This window comes from Chlorocebus sabaeus, chromosome 5 (assembly GCF_047675955.1).
Source record: "Chlorocebus sabaeus isolate Y175 chromosome 5, mChlSab1.0.hap1, whole genome shotgun sequence".
Lineage (NCBI taxonomy): Eukaryota > Metazoa > Chordata > Mammalia > Primates > Cercopithecidae > Chlorocebus > Chlorocebus sabaeus.
The window spans coordinates 84,259,861-84,281,726 of NC_132908.1; the positions used below are offsets into that span (position 1 = coordinate 84,259,861).

Consider the following 21,866-nt stretch of genomic DNA (forward strand, 5'->3'; position numbering starts at 1 on the left):
CTGGGGGCTCGTGATGTGGCTGAGCTGGAAGATACATTCTGGAACATCTTGGACCCCAGCCGCTGTCCTGAGTCAGGATGCCGCCGGTGCTGGGCATGGCGGCTGTGGGCCTGGGGACTGGGGTGGAGGAGGGGTGGGGCTGGCTTGGAGCCCATGGGATTAGATTGGAGGGTGGGAGTTTGAGAGAGGAGAGTGTGTGAACAGAGCCTTGGACAGAAAAGCTTGGGAGGATCAGGACCCTTTGGGGGGTGGTGAGTGAAGGTGGCAGGGTGTGGGGATACCCTGGGGATGGACAGGTCACTTGGGGCTACAGGACTTTGAATTCCACACTTAGTTTGAATCCCGCCCTCTGGTGAGGGGTGCGTGCGTGGAGGGGGCCTGGGTAGGGAAGGTGGGGGGCAGCGGGGAGTGAAGGGCTGCTTCGCTCCAAGAGATGGCGGCACCTGCCACCCGCTACAGCCTCTCCGTTTAAAAAGTGACCGGTAGGGCTGGGCACGGTGGCTCATACCTGTAATCCCAGCACTTTGGGAGGCTGAGGCAGGTGGATCACGAGGTCAGGAAATTGAGACCATCCTGGCTAACACGGTGAAACCCCCGTCTCTACTAAAAATACAAAAAATTAGCCGGGCATGGTGGCAGTCGCCTGTAGTCCCAGTTACTCAGGAGGCTGAGGCAGAAGAATGGTGTGAACCTGCGAGGCAGAGCTTGCAGTGAGCTGAGATCGCGCCACTGCACTCCAGCCTGGGCGACAGAGCTAGACTCCGTCTCAAAAAAAAAAAAAGTGACTGGCAGGACGGGAGCCGCTGCTGCCAGCTCCTGTCCGTTTTGTCCTCTTAACAGAGAGGTCGGGGTGGCCAGGTTCTCATTTTTCAGGAGATATGAGACAGCTGAATTTTTATGTAAAATCTCTTGGTTTTGAGATGTTGGCAGGTAATTCCAAAGTTTTATGAAAATAGCGGGGAATGGATAAAACCTACGTATCAGTAAGTCTCGGCCTCCAGGCCTCTGGTCTGTGGGCTGTGCTACTGTGAGCTGGAAGAGTGGTGGACGGACCCGCTGTTCTCCCCGCAAAAGCCCTTTCCAGGGTGGCACATCCACTCCGTTAGTGCCTGGCTGCAATGAGAAGCTCGAAGGACAAATTGAGGCCTGAGGTTTGCCGTGTTGGGCACCGTGCTGAGGCCCAGTCCTCACGGTGACCTGTGGCATGAGGAGTCTTAGTTCCACTCTATCGACGAGGACACTGAGGGCTAGCAGGGCCCAGAAACTTGCCTGAAGTCACAGCTCACAAAGCAAGACATGGGCGCAGGTCTGCTGACCGGGTTTCCTTTTTATTTTATTGTGGTAAGAGAAATACAAAATGTACCGTGTTAGCCACTTTTAAGTATACAATTCAGTGGCATGAATTACATTCATGGTGCTAGGTAGCTGTCATCGCTATTTACCTCCAAGACTTTCTCCTCATCCCACTGCAAAACTCTGTCCCTATTCAACACTAACCCCACACGCCCCGCCCCAGCCCCTGCACCCTCCGCGCTACTTTTTGCACCTCTGAGCATGACTACTTGAAGGACCCCGTGTACATGGAATCATCCAGTATGTGGCCTTTTGTGCCCGGCTCAGTTCACTCTGTGTAATGTCTTTGGCATTCATCTACGTTGCAGCCTGTGGGAGAATGTTCTACCTTTTCAAGGCTGAATGATGTTCCATTGTATGGACAGACCATATGGCGTCTGTCCATTTACTGGGTGAGGGACTTGTGGGTTGCCTTTACCTTTCCAGTCATGGGAACAGTGCTGCTGAGAACCGAGGTGCACAGGCACCTGCTTCAGTCCCCACCCTCCCTTCTTTTGGGGATATCGCGTCTGCTGACTTTATGTCTGAAGGTCTTGGGCCACTGCCTCTTCCCTATGCCCTTGAATCTCTTCCGTGGTGTGTCCACTGTGTGGTCTTCCACACGCTTCTTGGATACCTCCAGCAATGGGGAGCTCACTGCCTCCCAGAGCAGCCCATTCAGTGCTTAGTGTGTAGCCCACACCTGTGTCCCTGTAGCTGCCACTCATTGGCCTCCTGACCCAGGACGCGTTTCCTTGTCCCCATGGTGGGGGGCTCCGTGTTCATTCTGTGTTCTGTGGTCCTCACTCTGCACCACAGACTCTGATGCCTCCCTTCTCTCTTCCCGGTTTCCAAGAGAGAACAAGATCCAGCCATGAGAAGCACGGTGGAGGTGTGTTCAGAAACAGCCACTGGTGATAGAAGTTGTAAGGCACCGTGGTCTGTCTGCCTCCACACAAACCTCACCAGGTTTCATCAAGATAGAAAGCACACTAGGAGTGGTGTGGCTCATGCCTGTAATCCCAGCACTTTGGGAGGCTGAGGCAAGAGGATCACTTGAGTCCAAGAGTTAGAAACCAGCCTGGGCAACATAATGAGACCCTATCTCTACAAGTAATTTAAAAATTAGCAGAGCATGGTAATATGTGCCTGTAGTCCCCGCTGCTCAGGAGTCTGAGGCAGGAGGATCGCCTGAGCCCAGGGGTTCCTGGCTGTAGTGAGCTGTGATGGCCTCACTGCACTCCAGCCTGGGCAACACAGCGAGAACCTCTCTCAAAAAAAGCAAAACAACAGGAAGCTCAGACAGGACTGTGGCCGCTTCCACCCTGTCCGTGGCCAGGCTGTGCCCTCTTCTCTGTCGCTAGGCACTCACCCCTGCTCCTTTTCTCCCCAGGGACCTACCAGGGACAGTGGGTCGGTGGCATGCGCCAGGGCTATGGCGTGCGGCAGAGCGTCCCGTACGGCATGGCTGCGGTCATCCGCTCGCCCCTGAGGACGTCCATCAACTCCCTGCGCAGCGAGCACACCAACGGCACGGCGCTGCATCCCGACGCCTCTCCGGCGGTGGCCGGCAGCCCGGCCGTGTCCCGCGGGGGCTTCGTGCTCGTGGCCCACAGTGACTCCGAGATCCTCAAGAGCAAGAAGAAGGGGCTGTTTCGGCGCTCGCTGCTGAGCGGGCTGAAGCTGCGCAAGTCGGAGTCCAAGAGCAGCCTGGCCAGCCAGCGCAGCAAGCAGAGCTCCTTCCGCAGCGAGGCGGGCATGAGCACCGTCAGCTCCACGGCCAGCGACATCCACTCCACCATCAGCCTGGGCGAGGCCGAGGCCGAGCTGGCGGTCATCGAGGACGACATCGACGCCACCACCACCGAGACCTACGTGGGCGAGTGGAAGAACGACAAACGCTCCGGCTTCGGCGTGAGCCAGCGCTCGGACGGGCTCAAGTACGAGGGCGAGTGGGCCAGCAACCGGCGCCACGGCTACGGCTGCATGACCTTCCCGGACGGCACCAAGGAGGAGGGCAAGTACAAGCAGAACATCCTCGTCAGCGGCAAGCGCAAGAACCTCATCCCCCTGCGGGCCAGCAAGATCCGCGAGAAGGTGGACCGCGCCGTCGAGGCCGCTGAGCGGGCTGCCACCATCGCCAAGCAGAAGGCTGAGATCGCGGCTTCCAGGTAGGAGGGCGAGGGGGCGGGGGCCCTTCTTGGTGCCCAGAAGGTGTTTGTGAGCCCGGTCTGTTCAGTCCTGCTGTTGCCCACGGCCTTGTGCTGGGCCCAGTTTGAGGCCTACCCTGGTGTTTCTCATACTATGCCCCTAGAGTTCCCTGGAGGTTCTCAGAGGTGACTGTGGGCGGGATTGGTGCAGAGGAACGGTTGATTTGTGAGGGTGCAGAGACCTACAGCCTCCTTAAACCCAGCAGTGTCTCTCTGTTCTGTATGGCGATGTTTAGTGTAAAATGTTGGTGGATAAAGAAGGTGGTGTGTTCTGTTGGTATAATGCATTGGAGCATTGCTGTGCTGGCTTGGAGGGGAGACACCACCAGGTAGGGGTGGCAGGTCCAGCACTGCAGGGCTGTAGGAGGCGACTAGGAGCTGCCTCCGCTAGGCAGACCTGAGGTCTGGATTCTTCCTGGACCCTGGGAGATGGCAGCAGTTGGGAGGCCAATTGTGGGTGCCTGGCAAGGGGCTCATGCAGGCCTGGTGCTTTGGGGCAGCCGCTGTTCTAAATCACTGCATGACTTAACTGAATTTGGGGTCCAGTGGGGCCTCCAGGCCCTAAGGAATGGCTTCAGAGGTGACTGTGGGTGGGGTCCACAGGCTTGTGGGTACCTTTAGGAGTGGGTGCAGGGTGGGGCCTTCAGGGCTGGAGGAAGGCGCCCAGGGTCTGGCTCCTGTGGGTGAGTGTGTGAGCCAGGGGCTGGTCCTAGGAAGGCTGTGGCCGGCAGGAGCTGCCTGCTGCAGGTTGGAGGAAGTTCCCCTGTGGAAAGCCACGGGTCCCATAGGTAGACATTTGGGTTCTAAAGTAACTGAGGTTACTAAAGGGCTTTGTCAAGACTCGGGAAGGTGTTTCAGAAAAACCAGAGCCTTTGCTATCCACCGGCGTTTGCTTTCCTGGGCCAGAGGAGGGCCCTTGGCGTAGCCCAGAGAGGCTTGAGACAGGGATCTGGAAGCTGCGTGGGAAGCCATGGGCTGCCCAGGCAGGAGGCTTCCTGGGGGACATTTCCCTGCGTCTTTCTGGATGGTTCTGTGTTCTCAGCCGGGGCACACGTGGAGTTCCTCCAGGAAAGCTCCCAGCTTGGGTGCGACTCAGCCCTTCCTGACCTGTCGCTAATTAAAGTTCAGCCCATTTGGTTCTGATTTTCAGTGATCCATGATCTACAGTGAAAAACAAAAATGGTGGCTGTGGTTTGTTGGCAGAATATGCCACTCGTGACTTCTGTTGTTTTAGAGGGAAACAAGATTGATTCTAAGAAGCTGAAAGAAACATGAATTACCACCTGACACTGAGGTCCAAAATTGCTCTATTTGCCCTTCCCTGCTCCCCCAGAAATGTTCAGCCAGGGAAATAAACAGGAGCCCACGTGTGACTACTCACCTGGGATTTTAAGAACAGATTAGAATCAGTGGTTATTTTTTCCATCATAAATGTAATACTCGTTCCACAGGAAAATAAATAATAGGAGGGGGAAAGCAGCATTAGCTCTGGTCTGATGAATCGGCCGAGCGCTCTCTGTGGCATTTTGGTGAATTTCTTTCCTCTGTGTTTCGTTTTTCGACCCTTTCTATTTTGTGTAGTTGCTTTTTTGACCCTAGTGGACAAGAAACAGTTTTGGGGGCTGGGGGACAGCGACGTCACGGAATTGAGGAGGCTCGTGGCAGCTCCCGTGTGACCTGCGGATTGGTTCATGAGTTCATCAGTTCATTAGTTCTCAGCAGCTCGGGGACTTAGCAGACAGTGCTCGGTAGGACTGAGCTTGTTTCATAGCTCTGGCACTGGGCGGATGTCTATAGGACTGGGGGGACGTGGGACTTGGGACAGTTTTCAGACGAATTCCCCTAGACATTGAGAGAAGCAGGTTCCTGTTATGGAGCCAAGGTGGCCTGGACAGGGCTGGGGCAGCGTAGGTGCAGAGCTTCCCCACGGCGGGTTGTCAGCTTCTCTGGACCTCAGCTTCTAATCTCTGAAGGCCTGTGAAGCTTAGGTGGTAGCAGCTCCCTTCCTGGGGCATCCAGCCTCTTCCTGGGGTTTTGGGGTCCCAGGGGCTCTGTGGGAGCATTGTTGGGGGAGATGCCTACGTACAAGTGGGCACCATGCTGGCACGAAGCCCAGGGGCTGGGTCGGGAGGGCGAGACCTGAGACCCATGTAAAGGGGCCAGGGTAGGGTGGGCGCGGCTCCTACTGGGCCCCCAGCCCTTGGGGCACTGGCCAGCCAGCCTTGGCAGACGGGCGGAGGGAGTGAGAGGGAAGGGTTTGCAGGCCTGTGCAGCTGTGAAACTGACGGAACCCACCCCCCACCCGCCCCCGACAGCCTTCAAGACCCAGCAGCCCGTGCTCCCTGGCGGGTTGGGGCTTTGCCTTCTGCACTGGTGGAGTCCGAGCTGACTCCGACCCTTTGCCCGAGCAGGCACCGTGAGGAGGGAGGTGGTTCCTGCTTCTGCATTCACACAACTGGGGTCTTGGAGTGTAGCTCCTTTGTGAGAAAGGGACTGGCTCACCCGCTGTGTCCTGCTGTCCACGCACATGGCTCTGCACACCACTCATGGCCTCCACGCCGCTATGCATAGCCTGCACAATCGTGCGCACCCATGGAGCCAGAGCATACAGCTGCACAGGTGCGCCCAGGTGCGGGTGTATGGCCTGAGTGGTCTCCAGGTTACTGGCACTTAAAGTGTCCAAGAGAGGAGGTGTCACGCCTCAAATGGGCACTAGGAACCGGCTTCTCACCCTTGCCTCTCAGACCTGCAGACCCACGTCCAGCCTGGGCTGTTGTGGCCGCACATCCCAGACTGGTCGCCTCCCCTCTCTGGGCTGGGTTCCCCACTGAAGCGGGGTGGGGCTCCCTTCTCCCTGTAGTAGCCTCAGCGTGGGGCCGGGCCTGTGGTTGCACTGTCTCCATTGGTGTCATCCTCCCCCAGCCCTGCTGTGAGAAGCATGGGAGGCATGTGTGTTTGTGAGCTCACTGGTGTGACCCTCGGAGGCGGGAGGCTACACAGTATTTTTGGTCATCAGAGGATGGGGGATGAGCCTCCATTCTGGGCTGCAGGGCCTGGAGTTGTGCTTTCTCAATGGACTTAGAATTTGGAAAAGAAAAAAAAAGAAGGGAACAGAGTCCGCCACCCTGGAGAGGGAAGCTGATGAATGACTGGCTCAGGCGCCCACAGCCCGGGGCCAACCCTCCACTGGAGCGTGAGAGTGGCCGTACCACGTGGGCTGAGGAGTGACTGGCCCCAGGCGGGCTCCTGCCACTGTCACAACCGAGAGATGCGAGGGAGCTGTAGGGCAGCTGGCGCTATCCTCGCCCGCCCCGGCCGGCAGGGTTTGTCAGGCCGCGCAAAGTGAGAAACGGTTTGCTGTGTCCTCCACAGAGTGCCAGGCCCTTCCCCTGAGAGCAGCTCTGCAGGGAAGGCCGAGGAGGATGGAATGTGGGTTTTCCTGGAAAACGGGGCGGGAGGTGTGGAACTCGGAATCTGAGAGGTGGTGCCGTTGTTTCCACTTGGCAGAGGGGGAGACTGAGGTCCTGTGCTGCTAAGGGGACTGGCCCCAGTCCTCGGCTGGGAGGGTAGGATCCAGGACTCCTCTTTAGGCCGTGTCTCAGCCCCAGGCCCTGGAGTCACCGTGGGTTCTAAGGCACACGATGCCCTCCCCGGCCATGTGACATCATTGTCTGGGATGCGCTCGGGGTTCAGAGCCTTCCACACTCTCCAGGTTCTTGGAGGGCTTGTAAAAATGGTGGTCAGGCCCCGGACTTTGTCTCATCATATCTAGATGGGACCCCAACATCTGCATCTGACCTGGTCCCTAGGATGCAAATGCTGCTGGCCTGAGTGCCCCCGGCTGTCTCCTGTCTGGTGTGGGTGCTGCTGCCGGGAGGCCTTGGCCCCGCGGGGAGATGAGGCATCGCACATGCAGACACAACACAGGTTCGAGGCAGAGTCCAACCCAGCAAGGGTGTGGCAGTGGAGACGTGGTGGTGGGGGGTGCGTGGTGAAGCAGGTGGTTCCAGGAGGTTCCGTCTGGGTGAGACCCTCTGCTGCAGAAAGGGGCAGGAGCCGGTGGCCCCACGGAGCTGAGGTCAGGTGAGAAGGGGCTGAAGTCTCCCGTGCCGTTCTCCTGTGGGGTCCACCTCACTCCAGTGGGAGCTCCCACTAGTGAAAGTCTGAGATGGCTCCATCCTGCCGTGTCGCCTAGCAGTGGACCCAGGGCATTGGCCCCTCCTGCTGTCACACGCTCAAGATGTTTTCATGACGCATCTCCTGCCGGGAGGGCACACACAGGGCACCTTTGCACGGCGTTGCCTGTCCTGAACCCCTCGCCGTCCCCGGGCGGACATAAGGAATTCATCACAGTCCTCCTCAAAGCCTGGGTTGCTCTAGAAGATGAAACTCAATTGCTCTCCTTGATCTGCTGCTCACTAGAGGCCTTGGGTTGGGAATCGGAATGTAAATGTGTCACCTATCCTCGAGAGGAAAGTCCCACAGTGTGGCATGGCTTTATTTTCAACAGCCGACCCCTCTGCCACAGCAACTCTCACAGCCCCCTCATCCCTACCCCCTGTGGACACCAAATAAAAGCAGAAAGCTCTGGTAGAAGCCGAGCTGGGGGCGATGGGGCAGACTGTAGCCCATTTCTCCTTCCTGTTCCCATCCCCACTTTGTCCCTTGGGACCTGCTCAGAAGCCCAGGGTGAAGGTTCATGGCCCAGGAGGCATCTCAAGTGTGACCCACTGGCTGCCTTTGCTGCGGGAGAGGGAGAGACGGGGTGGCCCATGTGAAAGTTGTGCCTCCTGCAGCCCCGCAAAGCCTGCAAGAGCTCAGCTGGGATCTGATGGCATCGTTTCTGCTGGGACCCCCTCTCTGCTGCGTCTCCTGTAAACGTTGCTGTGAAGAGATGCCAAGGGGTTTTGCAAAGCAGAAACCCAAGCTGAGAGGAGGAGGGAGGATTGTTCTGGGGGCCAGGTACACCTTGTTTCAGGACACTTCGCTTCATTGTGCTTTGCAGAGGCTGTGTTTTTACACATTGGAGGTTCGTGGCATCCGTGCGTGGAGCAAGCCTATTGGTGCCATTTTCCCAGCAGTACATGCTCACTTCGTGTCTCTGTGTCACATTTTGGTAATTCTCAGGGTATTTCAAGCTTTTTCATGATTATGTCTGGTTATTTCGGGATGCCACACATCGTACCCACATAAGACAGTGAACTTAATAAATGCTCTGTGTTCTGACCAACCCTCCAACCAGCCGCTCCCCCATCCCTCTCTCCCCTCCGGCCTCCCTATTCCCTGAGACACAACAGTATTAAAATTAGGCCAACTAATAACGCTCTAGTGGTCTCTAAGTGTTCATGTGAAAGAAGAGACTCACATCTCCCACTTCAGATCAAAAGCTGGAAATGATTAAGCGTAGAGAGGAAGGTGTGTCGAAAATCGAGACAGGCCTCATGCACCAGGCAGCCTAAGTTTTGGATGTAAAGGAAAAGTTATTGAAGAAGATTAAAAGTGCTACTCCAGTGAATACACGAATGATAAGAAAGCGAAACAATCTTAGTGCTGATATGGAGAAAGTTTTAGGCTCTGAAGAGAAGATCACACTAATCACAACATTCCCTTAAGCCCAAGCCTGATCCAGAGCAAGGCTCAACTCTTTCATGCTGTGAAGGCTGAGAGAGGTGAGAAAGCTGCAGAGGAAGAGCTGGAAGTGAGTGGAGGTTGGTTCATGAGGTGTAAGGAAAGAAGCCACATCCAGAACATAAAGTGCAAGGTGAGGCCGTGGGTTACCCAGAAGATCTAGCTAAGATTGTTGGTGAAGGTGGCTACGCGAAACAGATGTTCAGTATCTTTCCATTGGAGATGCCGTCTAGGACTTTCATGCTGGAAAGAAGCTAATGGCTGGCTTTGAAGGACACGCTGGCTCTCTTGTTAGGGTCTAGCACAGCTGAGACGTTAACTTGAAGCCAGTGTTCACTGAACATTCCGAAAATCCTAGGGCCCGTAAGAATTGTGTAAAATCTACTCTGTGCTCTAGAAATGGAACAACAAAGCCTGGATGGCCGCACATCTGCTTATAGCATGGTTTCCAGAATAGTTTTAAGCCCAGTGTTGTGATCTACTGCTCAGAAAAAGGTTCCTTTTAAAATATTACTACTCACCCAAGAGCTCCCATGGAGATGTACAGGGAGATGAATGTTGTTTGCATGCCTGCTAACACAACATCCAGCATTCAGCTTTCAGGTCTTATTATTTAAGAAATACATTTCGTGGCTGGGCGCAGTGGCTCATGCCTGTAATCCCAGCACTTTGGGAGGCCGAGACGGGCGGATCATGAGGTCAGGAGATCGAGACCATCCTGGCTAACACGGTGAAGCCCCGTCTCTACTAAAAATACAAAAAAAATTAGCTGGGTGTGGTGGCGGGCGCCTGTAGTCCCAGCTACACGGGAGGCTGAGGCAGGAGAATGGCGTGAACCCAGTGGGGCGGAGCTTGCAGTAAGCCGAGATCGCGCCACTGCACTCCAGCCTGGGCGACAGAGCGAGACTCTGTCAAAAAAAAAAAAAAGAAATACATTTTGTAAGGCTGCCATAGATAGTGATTTCTGTGATGGATCTGGGCAAAGTCTATTGAAAACCATCTGGAAAGGATTCAGCATTCTAGATCCCATTAAGAACATTTGCGATTCAAGGGTGGAGGTCAGAATATCCACATTAACAAGAGTTTAGAAGAAGTTGATTCCAGCCCTCATGGACGGCTTCAGGGGCTCAAGACTTCAGTGGAGGAAGCAACTGCAAACATGGTGGAAATGGCAAGAGAACTGGAATTAGAAGCGGAGCCTGCAGATGGGACGGCATTGCTGCAAGCTCACGATCACACTTGAAAGACTGCGGAGTTGCTGCTTAGGGGTGAGCCAAGAAAATGGTTTCTTGCAATGGAATCTGCTCCTGGCGAAGATGCTGCAGACATTGTTGAAGTGACAGCAAAGATTTAGAATATTCCTTCAGCAGAGTCGATAAAGCAGCAACAGAGTTTGAGAGGATTGACTCCAGTTTTGAATGAAGCTCTACAGTGAGTCAAATGCTATCAAATAGCATCACATGCTACAGAGAAGCCTTTTGTGAAAGGAAGAGTCCATTGATGCAGCCAACATTGTTGTCTTATTTTAAGAAGCTGCCGCCTCAGCCTTGAGCACTCACCACGCTGATCATCCACAGCCAAGCCAAGGCCCTCCACTGAAGGCCCAGATGGTTGTTCACGTTTTTTAGTAATAAAGTATTTTAAAATTAAGATTTGTAATTTTTTAAGATACAATGCTATGGCACGCTTAATAGACTACAATATAGTAGAAACATAACTTTTTTTCTTTTTCAAGACAGGGTCTTGCTCTGCCCAGGCCGAAGTGCAGTGGTGCCATCATGACTCACTGCAACCTTGACCTCCCGGGCTCAAGTGATCCTCCTTCTTCAGTCTTCAGTGTGTGGGGAGGGTGCACACAGCTGGGCTAGGATGGCCTGGGTAGGGTCAGCCCCCATCTATCCTGGAGGCCAGGCAGGTGTGGAGCTTACGGAGGTGGCCACCTGGATGACGGTACCTACTTTTGGGAGTTGAGGCCCTTGGATCTCCATAGCAGTCAGCAGGACCATGGTGGCAGGCCCATGTGCTGGTCGTCAGGTGATGTCCCTGTCTGTGATTTTTCCTTGTGAGTGTAGCCTTGACTGGGCATGTAGATCAGAGGTGACACATCCTGGGCACCTCTGCCACTCTTCCTCTCTTCCTCCTGCCCTGCACCCACTACAGACACAGCTAATTGGTGGCTACGTTCAGAATCTTCTCACCAGGCAGGTCCTTCTAGCGGCTCAGGACTATCCTTCGGGCATAGCAGGAAGTGAACTGCAGGGGGAAGTTGGGGCCTGGTTGCTAAGAAGGGCAGTGCCTGGTCTCCAAGCTGGTCAGTGCCTGGGGGGGACTAGAACTCTCACCCAGGCCTCTCTTTCAGTCTTGTTCCTCCTCTCACACCCTTCACACCCAGGCTAGGCTCGGGGATTCTTGTTGATGACGGCCTTGAAATGTCCTCTAAACAGCGTTGCTCTGGGGGTGTGCAAAACCCAGGGTAAGACCTGCTCAGAAAGGGGCTTCCAGATCCCTTTGTGTCTCCAGCACCTGCTGTGTGCCTGGCCCAAGCTGGGGTCTGCGAGCTGTGCCTTGGGGCCTCTGCCTGTCCCCGCTCTGCTCTCTGCTGTGGCTTCCTGGCTGCAGGGTTCTCCAGTGAGTTAGGGATCTCGGCTGGCCATGCCTGGAGCTGAGGGTGGAGGGAGGCCCAGCAGGAAGCCCCACAGGTGGGCCCTGGTGAGGGTGAATTATCTACAGGAAACTCACCGGGGACACTCTGATGGGCCATCTAGGAAAGGCAGCCTTTAAGGACCTGAAATGGAGTGGGATATTTTTGATTTTTAAAAATTATTTCTCATTAAAATTATAACACATCCTCATAAAAATATTAAAACAGTGAGACAGATGCGTATAAAGTCACCAGGTCCCACTGCACGCTGTCCACCCCCGTAGAGGCCATTACAGCGTCTTCAGAGTTTTTTCAACACGTCGTCAAATCCGTGTCACTCCTACGCCATTCCCTTTTGTACAAATAAAATCATACCATGCATATTGCTTTATAGCTTGTTTTCTTTCCTCCTCACTTGTATCAAGGTCGTCTTTCCACGTCAGGGTATCTACATGTGTGTGTGTCCTTAATAGCCACGTCATGTTCCGCAGCGTGGATGCACCGTGTCGTCCTAGCCTTACCCTAGTAATGAGCATTTTGGACACATCTGATCTTTCAGTCTCACAAGACTGCAACAGCTGTTCAAGCCCACCCTCCCTTGCTGCTAGCCTGGGGAATTCTGCACCCCGGTCTCCTACAGCAGGCGTTGCTGGCTAGGTGATGTGTGCATTCAAAGCTGTGGGTAGATGCTGCCTCGTTACCCAGTTCAGGGCTGTCCTGATTTGCCTTGGTTGGGAGGGAGGGCTCCAGGAGGAGATGACTGGGTGGCCTTGACTGCTGTGTCACTGAGGGACTTCTCCCTGCGGCAGGAATGATGACTCCCATAGATGTCCACATCCTAATCCCAGAACCTGTGGGTGTCACGTTCCCTGGTAAGAGGGACTTTGCTGATGTGACTCAGTCGAGGCACCCGAGACGGGGGAATCACCCTGAATTATGCAGATGGGCAAATAGAATCACGGGGGCTTTGGGGGAGGGCCACAGAGTCCACGTGAGGGACCCTGGAAGCAGAGGCGATGCTACTGGAAGGTGGAGGGGGAGTCACGAGGCCTGGAGGGCAGGTGGCTGCTAAAAGCTGGAAAAGGTGAGAAATGGATTCTCCTCCAGGGAGGCAGCCCTGCTAAGACCTTGATTCCAGCCCCATAAGACTCCTCTTGACTTGTGACCTCTAAAGCTCTACATGAATAAGTGTGTGTGGTTTGGAGCCACTGTGTGTGGTCACTTTCGGCAGCTCCTGAGACCCGTACACTCCGCATTCTGACTGGGGCAGGTCTGTCCCCTCTGGTGCTCCCATTTCTAGAATGGACATGCCCATTCTCTCCCTAAAGGCCCCAGGGAGCGAAATTCCTAAATGCTCCTGACAGTCTGTCCCAGGTCCTGGTGACTGCCAGGCACGTTTTCCACAAATCTAACCCCAGAAACCCCTGTGGTAGCTGGAGCCCAGTTCTCATTGATCTTCTTGAGAAACAGCAGTGGCTCTGCTGTTTGCTAGCTGTGTGGCCCCAGGCAAGGAGCTTCAGCTCTCTGGGCCTTGTTTTCAGTTCTATAAAATGGGTTGAGCATGGGCATCCATTCATGCATGGAAATAACTTACTATTTTGAGTCACCCAGTGGGGTTTCTTTGTTTCTTGGAGGGACTTGTTACTCGGCTTTGCTGTGACAGCCGCTGACTGATGCAGAGCCTGGTGGGTGGCTCTTGAAGGCATACGGGAGAATCCTGTCCATGTGCTGTCCTCACACCATGGGCTGCAGCCACAGAGGACCATTGCTCCTCCAGGACATGCCTCATCTTCCCCGTGTGAGTCTCCTGCCCCTGCCATAACAAAGCACCCCAGAGCGGCTCGGAACAGCAGAAATACACTCCCTCACAGCCCTGGAGGTCCCTCATAGCCCTGGAGGTCCCTCATAGCCCTGGAGGTCACAGGTCTAAACTCGAGTATCATCAGGGCTGCACTTTCTCCCAAGGCTCTCAGGAGGACCCTCCTTGCCCCTTCCAGCTCCAGGTGACTTCAGGCATTCCTTGGCTTGTGGCCGCATCACCCCAGTTCCCACCCTGAGTTCACAGGGCTGTCTTCCCTCTGTGTGTCTTTGTCTCCCTCTCCTAGGGACAACAGCCATTGGATTTAAGGCCTGCCCTATTCCAGTGTGACCCCATCTTAACTATTCCACCTGCAGAGGGCTCATCTCCAGTAAGGTCACAATCGGGTTCCCGGTAGGTGTGGATTTGGTTCCACTGTGGCCCAGGCTGCCCCCTGGGATTTGTTTTTGTTTTTGTTTTTTTGGTTTTTGAGACAGAGTCTTGCTCTGTTGCCCAGGCTGGAGTGCAGTTGTGCAATCTCAGCTCACTGTAACTTCCACCTCCCGGGTTCAGGTGATTCTCCTGCCTCAGCCTCCCGAGTAGCTGGGATTATAAGCATCCACCACCACGCCCAGCTAATTTTTGTATTTTTAGTAGAGATGGGGTTTCACCATGTTGCCCAGGCTGGTCTTGAACTCCTGACCTCAGGTGATCCGCCCGCCTCAGCCTCCCAAAGTACTGGGATCACAGGTGTGAGCCACCGTGCCCGGCCCTCTCCTGGGTTTTGAAACCTGTGCTGCTGACCTTCCCCCTCACCCCCTGCCCATCACGGCCCCCACCTCGGATTCACCTGTGTTCCCTGGTGTGTTCAGAACTTGCCACTCACCTGGTATAACCTGGATGTCAGCTCAGCCCCTCCCCCTCCTCTCCCCACCAGATTTTCTTTATGTCCTCAGGCTCCCGTGTGCTCACCGTGGTGCCCCACGCCTGTGGCCCCCGTGTCCGCACACCTGGTGCTTTGCTGACCATGACAGTGTTCCATGGAGAAACTACCCGCAGGAGCACATGTGTGCGATCGACTTCACAGATGGCTTGGCCAAGTGGAGGGTGGGTTGTCTCGGTCCCCAAGAGAACACGCCCCTGCTTTCAGATGCCACGCTTTTCACACGCCCCTCACCCTCTCTGTGTGTGGCTCTGCACTGCCCCCACCTCCACCTCTGCATCCCCAGCCTGGGCCCTGGGCCTTGCTTTGTCTCTCCAGGGACACGGGGGATTCTGCTGCACAGTGGATCACCTACCTCACCCTCCAGCTCATTAGGCTCCCAGTGCCTGGGCAGTCACACCATTCGAGCACTCAGCTTACAGTTCCACCTTCCCACCTGGAGGCAGAAGAAAGAAACAGGCAGGGAAGAAAGGAGCAAGACAGACCTCACTCCTTAGCGTCTTGCTCTGCGTAGAGTCCATTGCTTAAAGGTCTATATGTTTTGCAGAACAGGGCTCCTACACACATAGCCCTGACAGACCTTTGTAAGAGTGATCTGGGGCCAGGCACGGTGGCTCATGCCTGGAATCCCAGGACTTCGGGAGGCTGAGGTGGGTGGATCACTTGAGGTCAGGAGTTCGAGACCAGCCTGACCAACATGGTGAAACCCTGTCTCTACTAAAAATACAAAATTAGCCTGGTGTGGTGGTGCATGCCTCTAATCCCAGCTACTTGAGAGGCTGAGGCAGGAGAATCGCTTGAACCCGGGAGGTGGAGGTTGCGGTGAGCCGAGATTGCTCCACTGCACTCCAGCCTGGGTAACTAGAGTGAAACTTGTCTCCAAAAAAAAAAAAAAAAAAAAGTGATTGGGACCACTGAGGTTTCCTCCATATCCACATCTGTGTAAAATGTGAGCTGACTATCAATCAGGACTTGGTTGCAAGAGGCACAATCACAGCTCAAATTAGCTTAAGTGAAAAGTGATTTCATTGGCTCTTATTCTCTGGGTAGCTGCAGGCATAGCTGGATCCAGGTGCCCACAGTGTCAGGGCATGCTCTCCCTCACTCCCTGTCTTGGTTCTGCTTTCCTCCTTGGGTTTAATTTCATGCCGCAGCAGGTGTTCCATGTGTGTTAGGAAAGGCCAGTGTGTCTGTGCTCACATAGCCCTTAAGGCTCTCAGTCCTGGAGCCGGGGAGAGACCCATTTCTCCAGGGCCTAGAAAGGCTTCAGTGGGCTCCGCTGAAGCTCCCTGCCTGATCTCTGCCTATGAGGGATGTAATTTCTGATTGACCAGGCCGGGCACGTGCTCACTGCAGATGTGAGGGCAGGTGGTTGTGGGAGGGACATGCTGACCGGCAGCTCCCCTAGGACACGGGCAGGGGATGGTTTTCAGAGGACACTGAAAACACTGTCCCAAGCCCAGGGGGAGCGGTGTGGGAGCTCATTCCTCATGTTCACAAGGAATGTGCCGGCACCCTGTCAGTTTTCTTTTTTCTTTGTTCCTTTCCTTCTTATCTTTCTCCTTTTTTCTTTCTTTCTTTCTTTCCTCTCTGCTTTTCTCTTCTTTTCTTTTTTTTGAGACAGGATCTTGCTCTGTTGCCCAGGCTGGAGTGCAGTGGCACAATCTCAGCTCACGGCAGCCTCCACCTCCTGAGTAGCTGGGACTACAGGTGCGCCCCACCGGTAGTCTTATTTTGTTATTTTTCTATTTTATTATTTCTTTGTAGGGACGGGGGTCTGTGTTGCTCAGGCTGGTCCTGAACTCCTTGGCTGAAGCAATCCTCCTGCCTCAGCCTCCTGAAGTGCTGGGATTAAGGTATGAGCTACCACACCTGGCCCAATTTTCTTTCTTTCTTTTTTTCTTTTCTTTTGAGGCTCATTCTGTCGCCCAGGCTGGAGTGCAGTGGTGTAATCTTGGCTCATTGCAACCTCTGCCTCCTAGGTTCAAGTGATTATCCTGCCTCAGTCTCTGGAGTAACTGGGATTACAGGCATGCGCCACCGCGGCTGGCTAATTTTTGTATTTTTAGTAGAGACGGGGTTTCACCATGTGGGCCAGGCTGGTCTTGAACTCCTGACCTCAGGTGATCCGCCCACCTCGGCCTCCCAAAGTGCTGGGATTACAGGTGTGAGCCACTGGGCCTGGCCCAGTTTTCTTTTTATGGAGGTATGTCCACATACCATGACATTCACCCTCTCAAACTACACAATTTGGTGGTTTCTTGTGCATTTACCAAGTTGTGCAACCTTTGCCAGTGTCTACTTCTGGAACATCTTTACCCCAAAAAAGGAACTCCTTGTTCATCTCCCTTCCTATTGCCCCTCCCTTAGCCCCTGGCAACTGCCAAACTCTTTTCCTGTCTCTCTGGGTTTACGTATCCTTGACCTTCCATGTGATTGGAACCGGACAGTACGTTCTTCTGTGCTGGCTTCTTTCACTCTGTGTGATGCCTTCAAGGCTTACCTGCATCGTAGCGGGCGTCGTCAGGGTTCCCCTCGCTTTTGTGGCTGAGCAATAGCCCCGGTGTGGATGGACTGCGTTTTGTTCATCTGCTCATTAGTTGATGGATATCGGAGTTGTTCGGCTCTTGTCTCTTACAAATAACACTGTTACGAACACTGTGTACACACCTGCATGTGGCTGTGTGTTTTCACTTCTCTCGGGTAGACACCCAGGAGAGGAGTTGCTGGGACCTGTGGTGACTCTGAGTTTAACTTCCTGAGGAGCAGCCAGACTGTTTCCAACAGCAGCTGCACCTTGGCGTTCTCACCAGTAGTGCCGGAGGGCTCCAGCGTGGCCTGTCCTCGCCAGCACTCACCGCTGTCTGCCTCTTGCTTACCGCCGTGCTCAGGGCTGTGAGGTGCATCTCGCTGTGGCTGTGATTTGCATTCCCTGGAGGCTGATGGCGGTGAGCACCTTTCCGTGTGCTTGTGGGCCACTGTGTATCTACTTTAGTGAAAAGTCTACAGCTTGGGTTTTTCATAAGTATTTGCATCTCATTCAGTGTTGAGTGTGTTTCTCTGTCAGCATCAGCCTCTCTGCCTGAGACCTCGAGCTCCCCCAGGGCAGGGCCCTGCCTGGTTCTGTGTTCAGGAGAGGTCTGGGCTGTGAGTTTGGGTAGGCACTGAGGGACGAGGCTGTGCATCTGGTCCTGGGTATTTATCCGCCTGGCTCCAAGCCCTCCTCACCAGGCACCGTCTTATAAAAGAAGGGGCGGGGCGCACCCTGGGGCCAAACCTGAGGGCGGCCCCCGGGCGCACGTCGCTTTTGCAGCTGTCATGGGAGACTTGGTACTTGATGAGCTCACCTTCTAGAGGGAGTGGCTGCAGAGCCTGCCGAGCTTTTGCCTTTTACCGGAAAGGCAAAAGCTGCCTGGGTCCCTGAACCTTCCCGTGCCACCCAAGTACTAGGGAAATTGCTGAAGTGTCAGGGGGCCCCAGGGTGATGTTCTCCCGGCTCACCTTTACCTTTCTGGCTCCTGGGACCGCTGGACCTGGATTCCTGGGGAAGAGATAAGGAAACAGCCTGGGTGTTAGAGCCCTGGCTCTGCCATCCAGGGCCTCAGTTTCCCTGTCCACCCCCCCATAAGTGGGTAAGAGTACCCACCCTTGAAGCTGCTGCGGGGTTATGTATATGAAGGAGGTTGCACAGTTCCAATCACAGGGTTGATCATGCCCCTAAAGTTTATGCCAGTGAATGTGATCATGACTGTAATTGGAAATAGGGTTGTTGCAGATGTAGTTAATTAAGATGAGGTCCCACTGGAGTCAAGTGGGACTGGTGTCCTTAGAGGAGAAGAGACACAGACACACACAGAGAAGGCCACGTGGGACAGAGGCCTGCTGTCTACACCCGTGCAGAGGAGACAACAAGGAGAGTGGGGCATGACCCCTGCCCAGGACACCCACCTCTGGAGAGACACCTAGCTACCCATCTTTGGTGTGGTCATCTCTGCAGGTGACAGAATGGCAGAGCAGCAGTCTGATCACTCTGCTCCATTGCGTAAGAGTCCCTGGGATAAAGACCAGGCTCCCCAGCAAGACGTGCAGTCCCCCTGGAGTTCTGGCCTTGTTTTCGGCTGTCGCCTGGCCGGTATTCTGCACATCTGCCCACCATCCTCTGAACGGTCCACGAGTACATTGTGCCTTCCTCTTTGCATATGCTGGTCCCTCTGTTGGGAATGCCCTTCCTTCTTGTTTTTTTTTTTTTTTTTTTATACTCCAGCTCTGTCGCCCAGGCTGGAGTACAGTGGCGCAATCTCGGCTCACTGCAAGCTCCGCCTCCCGGGTTCACGCCTTTCTCCTGCCTCAGCCTCCCGAGTAGCTGGGAATACAGGTGCCCGCCACCTCGCCCAGCTAGTTTTTTTGTGTGTTTTTAGTAGAGATGGGGTTTCACCGTGTTAGCCAGGATCGTCTCGATCTCCTGACCTCGGGATCCGCCCGCCTTGGCCTCCCAAAGTGCTGGGATTAGAGGCGTGAGCCACCGCGCGCGGCCGCCCTTCCTTCTTAGTGAGCTCCCATGCACCCCTCAAGACCCAGTTCAGATGCGCCTCTCTGCGCTCATTCCAGATGTGCCTCCCTGCTCATTCCCAGCTCCCAGATGGGGTTGGCTGCCCCCTTTCTCAGATCCTGAGACACACACTTTTCCGCCTTTATGTGGTCATTTATCTTGTAGTACAGTTTTTCGGTACTGTTGGGATTGTGAGCTCCCTGAAGCTAGGTCAGCTTCCTTCTCAGCTTTCAGCAGGCGGTGGGGGAGGAGGGAAGGAGAGGAACATTCTAATAAAGATGAACACCTCTTTGTGGTTAGGTGTGGTCAGACCAGCCTGTGCCTGTGCGACCTGGTGCAAGCCTTCACCAACCTGAGCCTCAGTTTTCTCATCTGAGCCTCAGGCACGACAATCTGCTAGACTCTGCTTCCCAGTGGCAGCTGGGGAATGGGATGGGAAGGAGCCATGGGAATGGGTTGCTCAGGTCGTCCCTGCCACCAGAAAGTCCCCAAAATCATGACCATCAGCATCTCAGCCTCGCTGCTTTGACCTTGGGGTCCGCAGGGGCAGGTTGCAAACCCCGCACGCTGGCTGTGTAGTCACCTGCAGGGGCTTCTCCAGCAGCACCTCTGAGGCCCGCCTGCCACATGGAGATGCTGCTCCCATGAGCTCTGACCGCCGCTCTGGCCTCTTCTCACAGGAACCGGTGGCCACTCGGCCTGGGCGTAACCACACATGTCCACTGGTCACCTGGTGGCCTTTGACAAGAATGTGTGATAAATCCCTGCTGGAGTTCGGCTCCGGGAAAACGCTGTCACCACAAACCAGCTCCTCTTTGTTGGAGGCGTCCGGGGGCAAGGCCTGGCGAATTTCCTTAGCCAGGGGCCAGTTTGCCTGAGGGTCAGCAGGCAGCGCCTGGGGGTTGAGTGTCTTGAGTGGGGCCCTACTTGGTTTCTCCCTGAAGGCCTGGCAGGGTCAGACCCTGCATCAGCAGTAACCGCGGAGATGGGAGAGTCGAGTCTGCTGCTGTGGGCTTCCTGAGCCTTCCCGCCACCCTGCCAGGGCCCTTGGGCTGCATATTTGAGGCACACAGCCCGCCAGGCCCTCCAGCCTCCCTGCGTGGCCATCAGGGAAAGTGGCTTCACTTTGCTAAGCCTCTTTCTCCCTGGTTACAAAACAAATAATTTTATGTTTTGAGACAGGGTCTTGTTCTGTTCTGTCTCCCAGCCTGGAGTGCAGTGGTAAGATCATAGCTCACTGCAGCCTCAATCTCCTGGGCTCAAATGATCCTCCCACCTCAGCCTCCTGAGGAGCTGGGACTGCAGGCATGCACCACCATGCCCAGCTAATATTTTTATGTTTTGTAGAGATGGGGTCTCACTATGTTGACCAGGCTGGTCTCCAATTCCTGGCCTCAAGAATTCTCCTGCCTCAGCCTCCCAAAGTGCTGGGATTATAGGTGTAAGCCACTGTGCCCAGCCAATAATGTTCTATTTTAATTTCCTATATTCCCTAAATAGTCATAACTGTTTCCAAGGGCGATCTTCAGAACATGTAACCAGTGCAGTGCAGGCACCAGCCCACGTCCCGGCCCCCCGTGTAGGGAACCAGTCTGGCCATCTCACGGTTCCCACATCTGCTCTGCCCGCCTCATAGGAGGCTCTGGATTGAATGAGGTTCGACAGAAAGTGCTGACTGTGAGCCTGGCCCTGAGTCTGCCTAGGGGTCTCACTTGCCGCTCAGCTGCTGTCACCATGCCATTCCCTTTGCCCACGTGCCCTCCTGGCCTCTGCACTGATGTCCCGAGTGGGACTGCTGGGGGTGGGGCACTGCTGCGTGGCAGTGGAGCTCGATAGTGGGTCTCGGGGGATTGTTGGCAAGCTGCACCCCTTGAAAGTTAACCGATCGGGGTGCATGGCGTCAACTTCTCTTCCTGAGCTGGTCAGCCCAGTGTGTGCTGTCTCTTTTCCTCTCTCTCTCCCTATCTGCTTTGCTCTCTCTCTCCTAGTTTTCTCCATCTCCCTCCCTCCCTCTTTTCCTCTCTCCCTATCTGCTTTGCTCTCTCTCTCTCCTAGTTTTCTCCATCTCCCTCCCTCCCTGTCTCTTTATCTCGCTCTCTGTCACTGTTTCTGTTTTTGCTGCCCCTTCTCTCTCTCCCCCCAACCCCTGCGTTTCTCTGTCTCTTCACCTGTGGGTTCCTGAAACAGACCCAGGGCATGATGTAGTGGAAGGCAGGCCCCAGAGGTGTCCAGGTGACCCCGTGTGGGTGTTTGTAAAGCAGGAGGCCCCAGCAGGTGGAGCAGGAGGACTCACCCCCTGCACTGGGGAGTCAAGAGCTGCCTTTCCTGAGCTCCTCTCTCCTCCAGGCACCCCTCACCTGGGGCCTGATGAGAGGGACATGGCGGATTGGGGCTTGCTGTGGGACTGGCGCTGAGGCAGGGGTGGGTGGCCCCCTAGCCCCCATTTCCTCCTCTCCAAACCCAACCATCCCAATTAGTTGTGTGCCCAGCAGGGCAGCTTGACTGGCTGGTGCCTTGCTGGGTAATAAGCAGCTGAATAAGGGTGCAATTGCTGGAGGCAAGGGCACAGTTGCAGACCTGGACTGTCACTTAGCCTGGGATAGCTGCAGCAGCCACAGCGAAAGTGGCGCAGCCAGCACCATGCCTGGCCTTGTCGCGACCGCTGCTGGAGCAGCTGGGTGTGGTGGCTCATGCCTGTAATCTCAGCAGTTTGGGAGGCCAAAGCATGCAGATCACTTGAGGTCAGGAGTTAGAGACCAGCCTAG

At 54.9% G+C, this 21,866-nt stretch overlaps 1 protein-coding gene across 2 annotated transcripts in view; it reads left to right on the plus strand.

Annotated features, from left to right (window-relative positions):
* The window catches only part of JPH3 (junctophilin 3), a 106,795-nt gene that overhangs the window by 38,399 nt on the left and 46,530 nt on the right, over window positions 1–21,866 (plus strand). For both annotated transcript variants that reach the window (XM_007994298.3, XM_038008180.2), the window contains exon 2: window positions 2,726–3,503. In XM_007994298.3, the coding sequence (XP_007992489.2) occupies window positions 2,726–3,503 (778 nt within the window). The remainder of the gene's footprint in view (window positions 1–2,725; window positions 3,504–21,866) is intronic.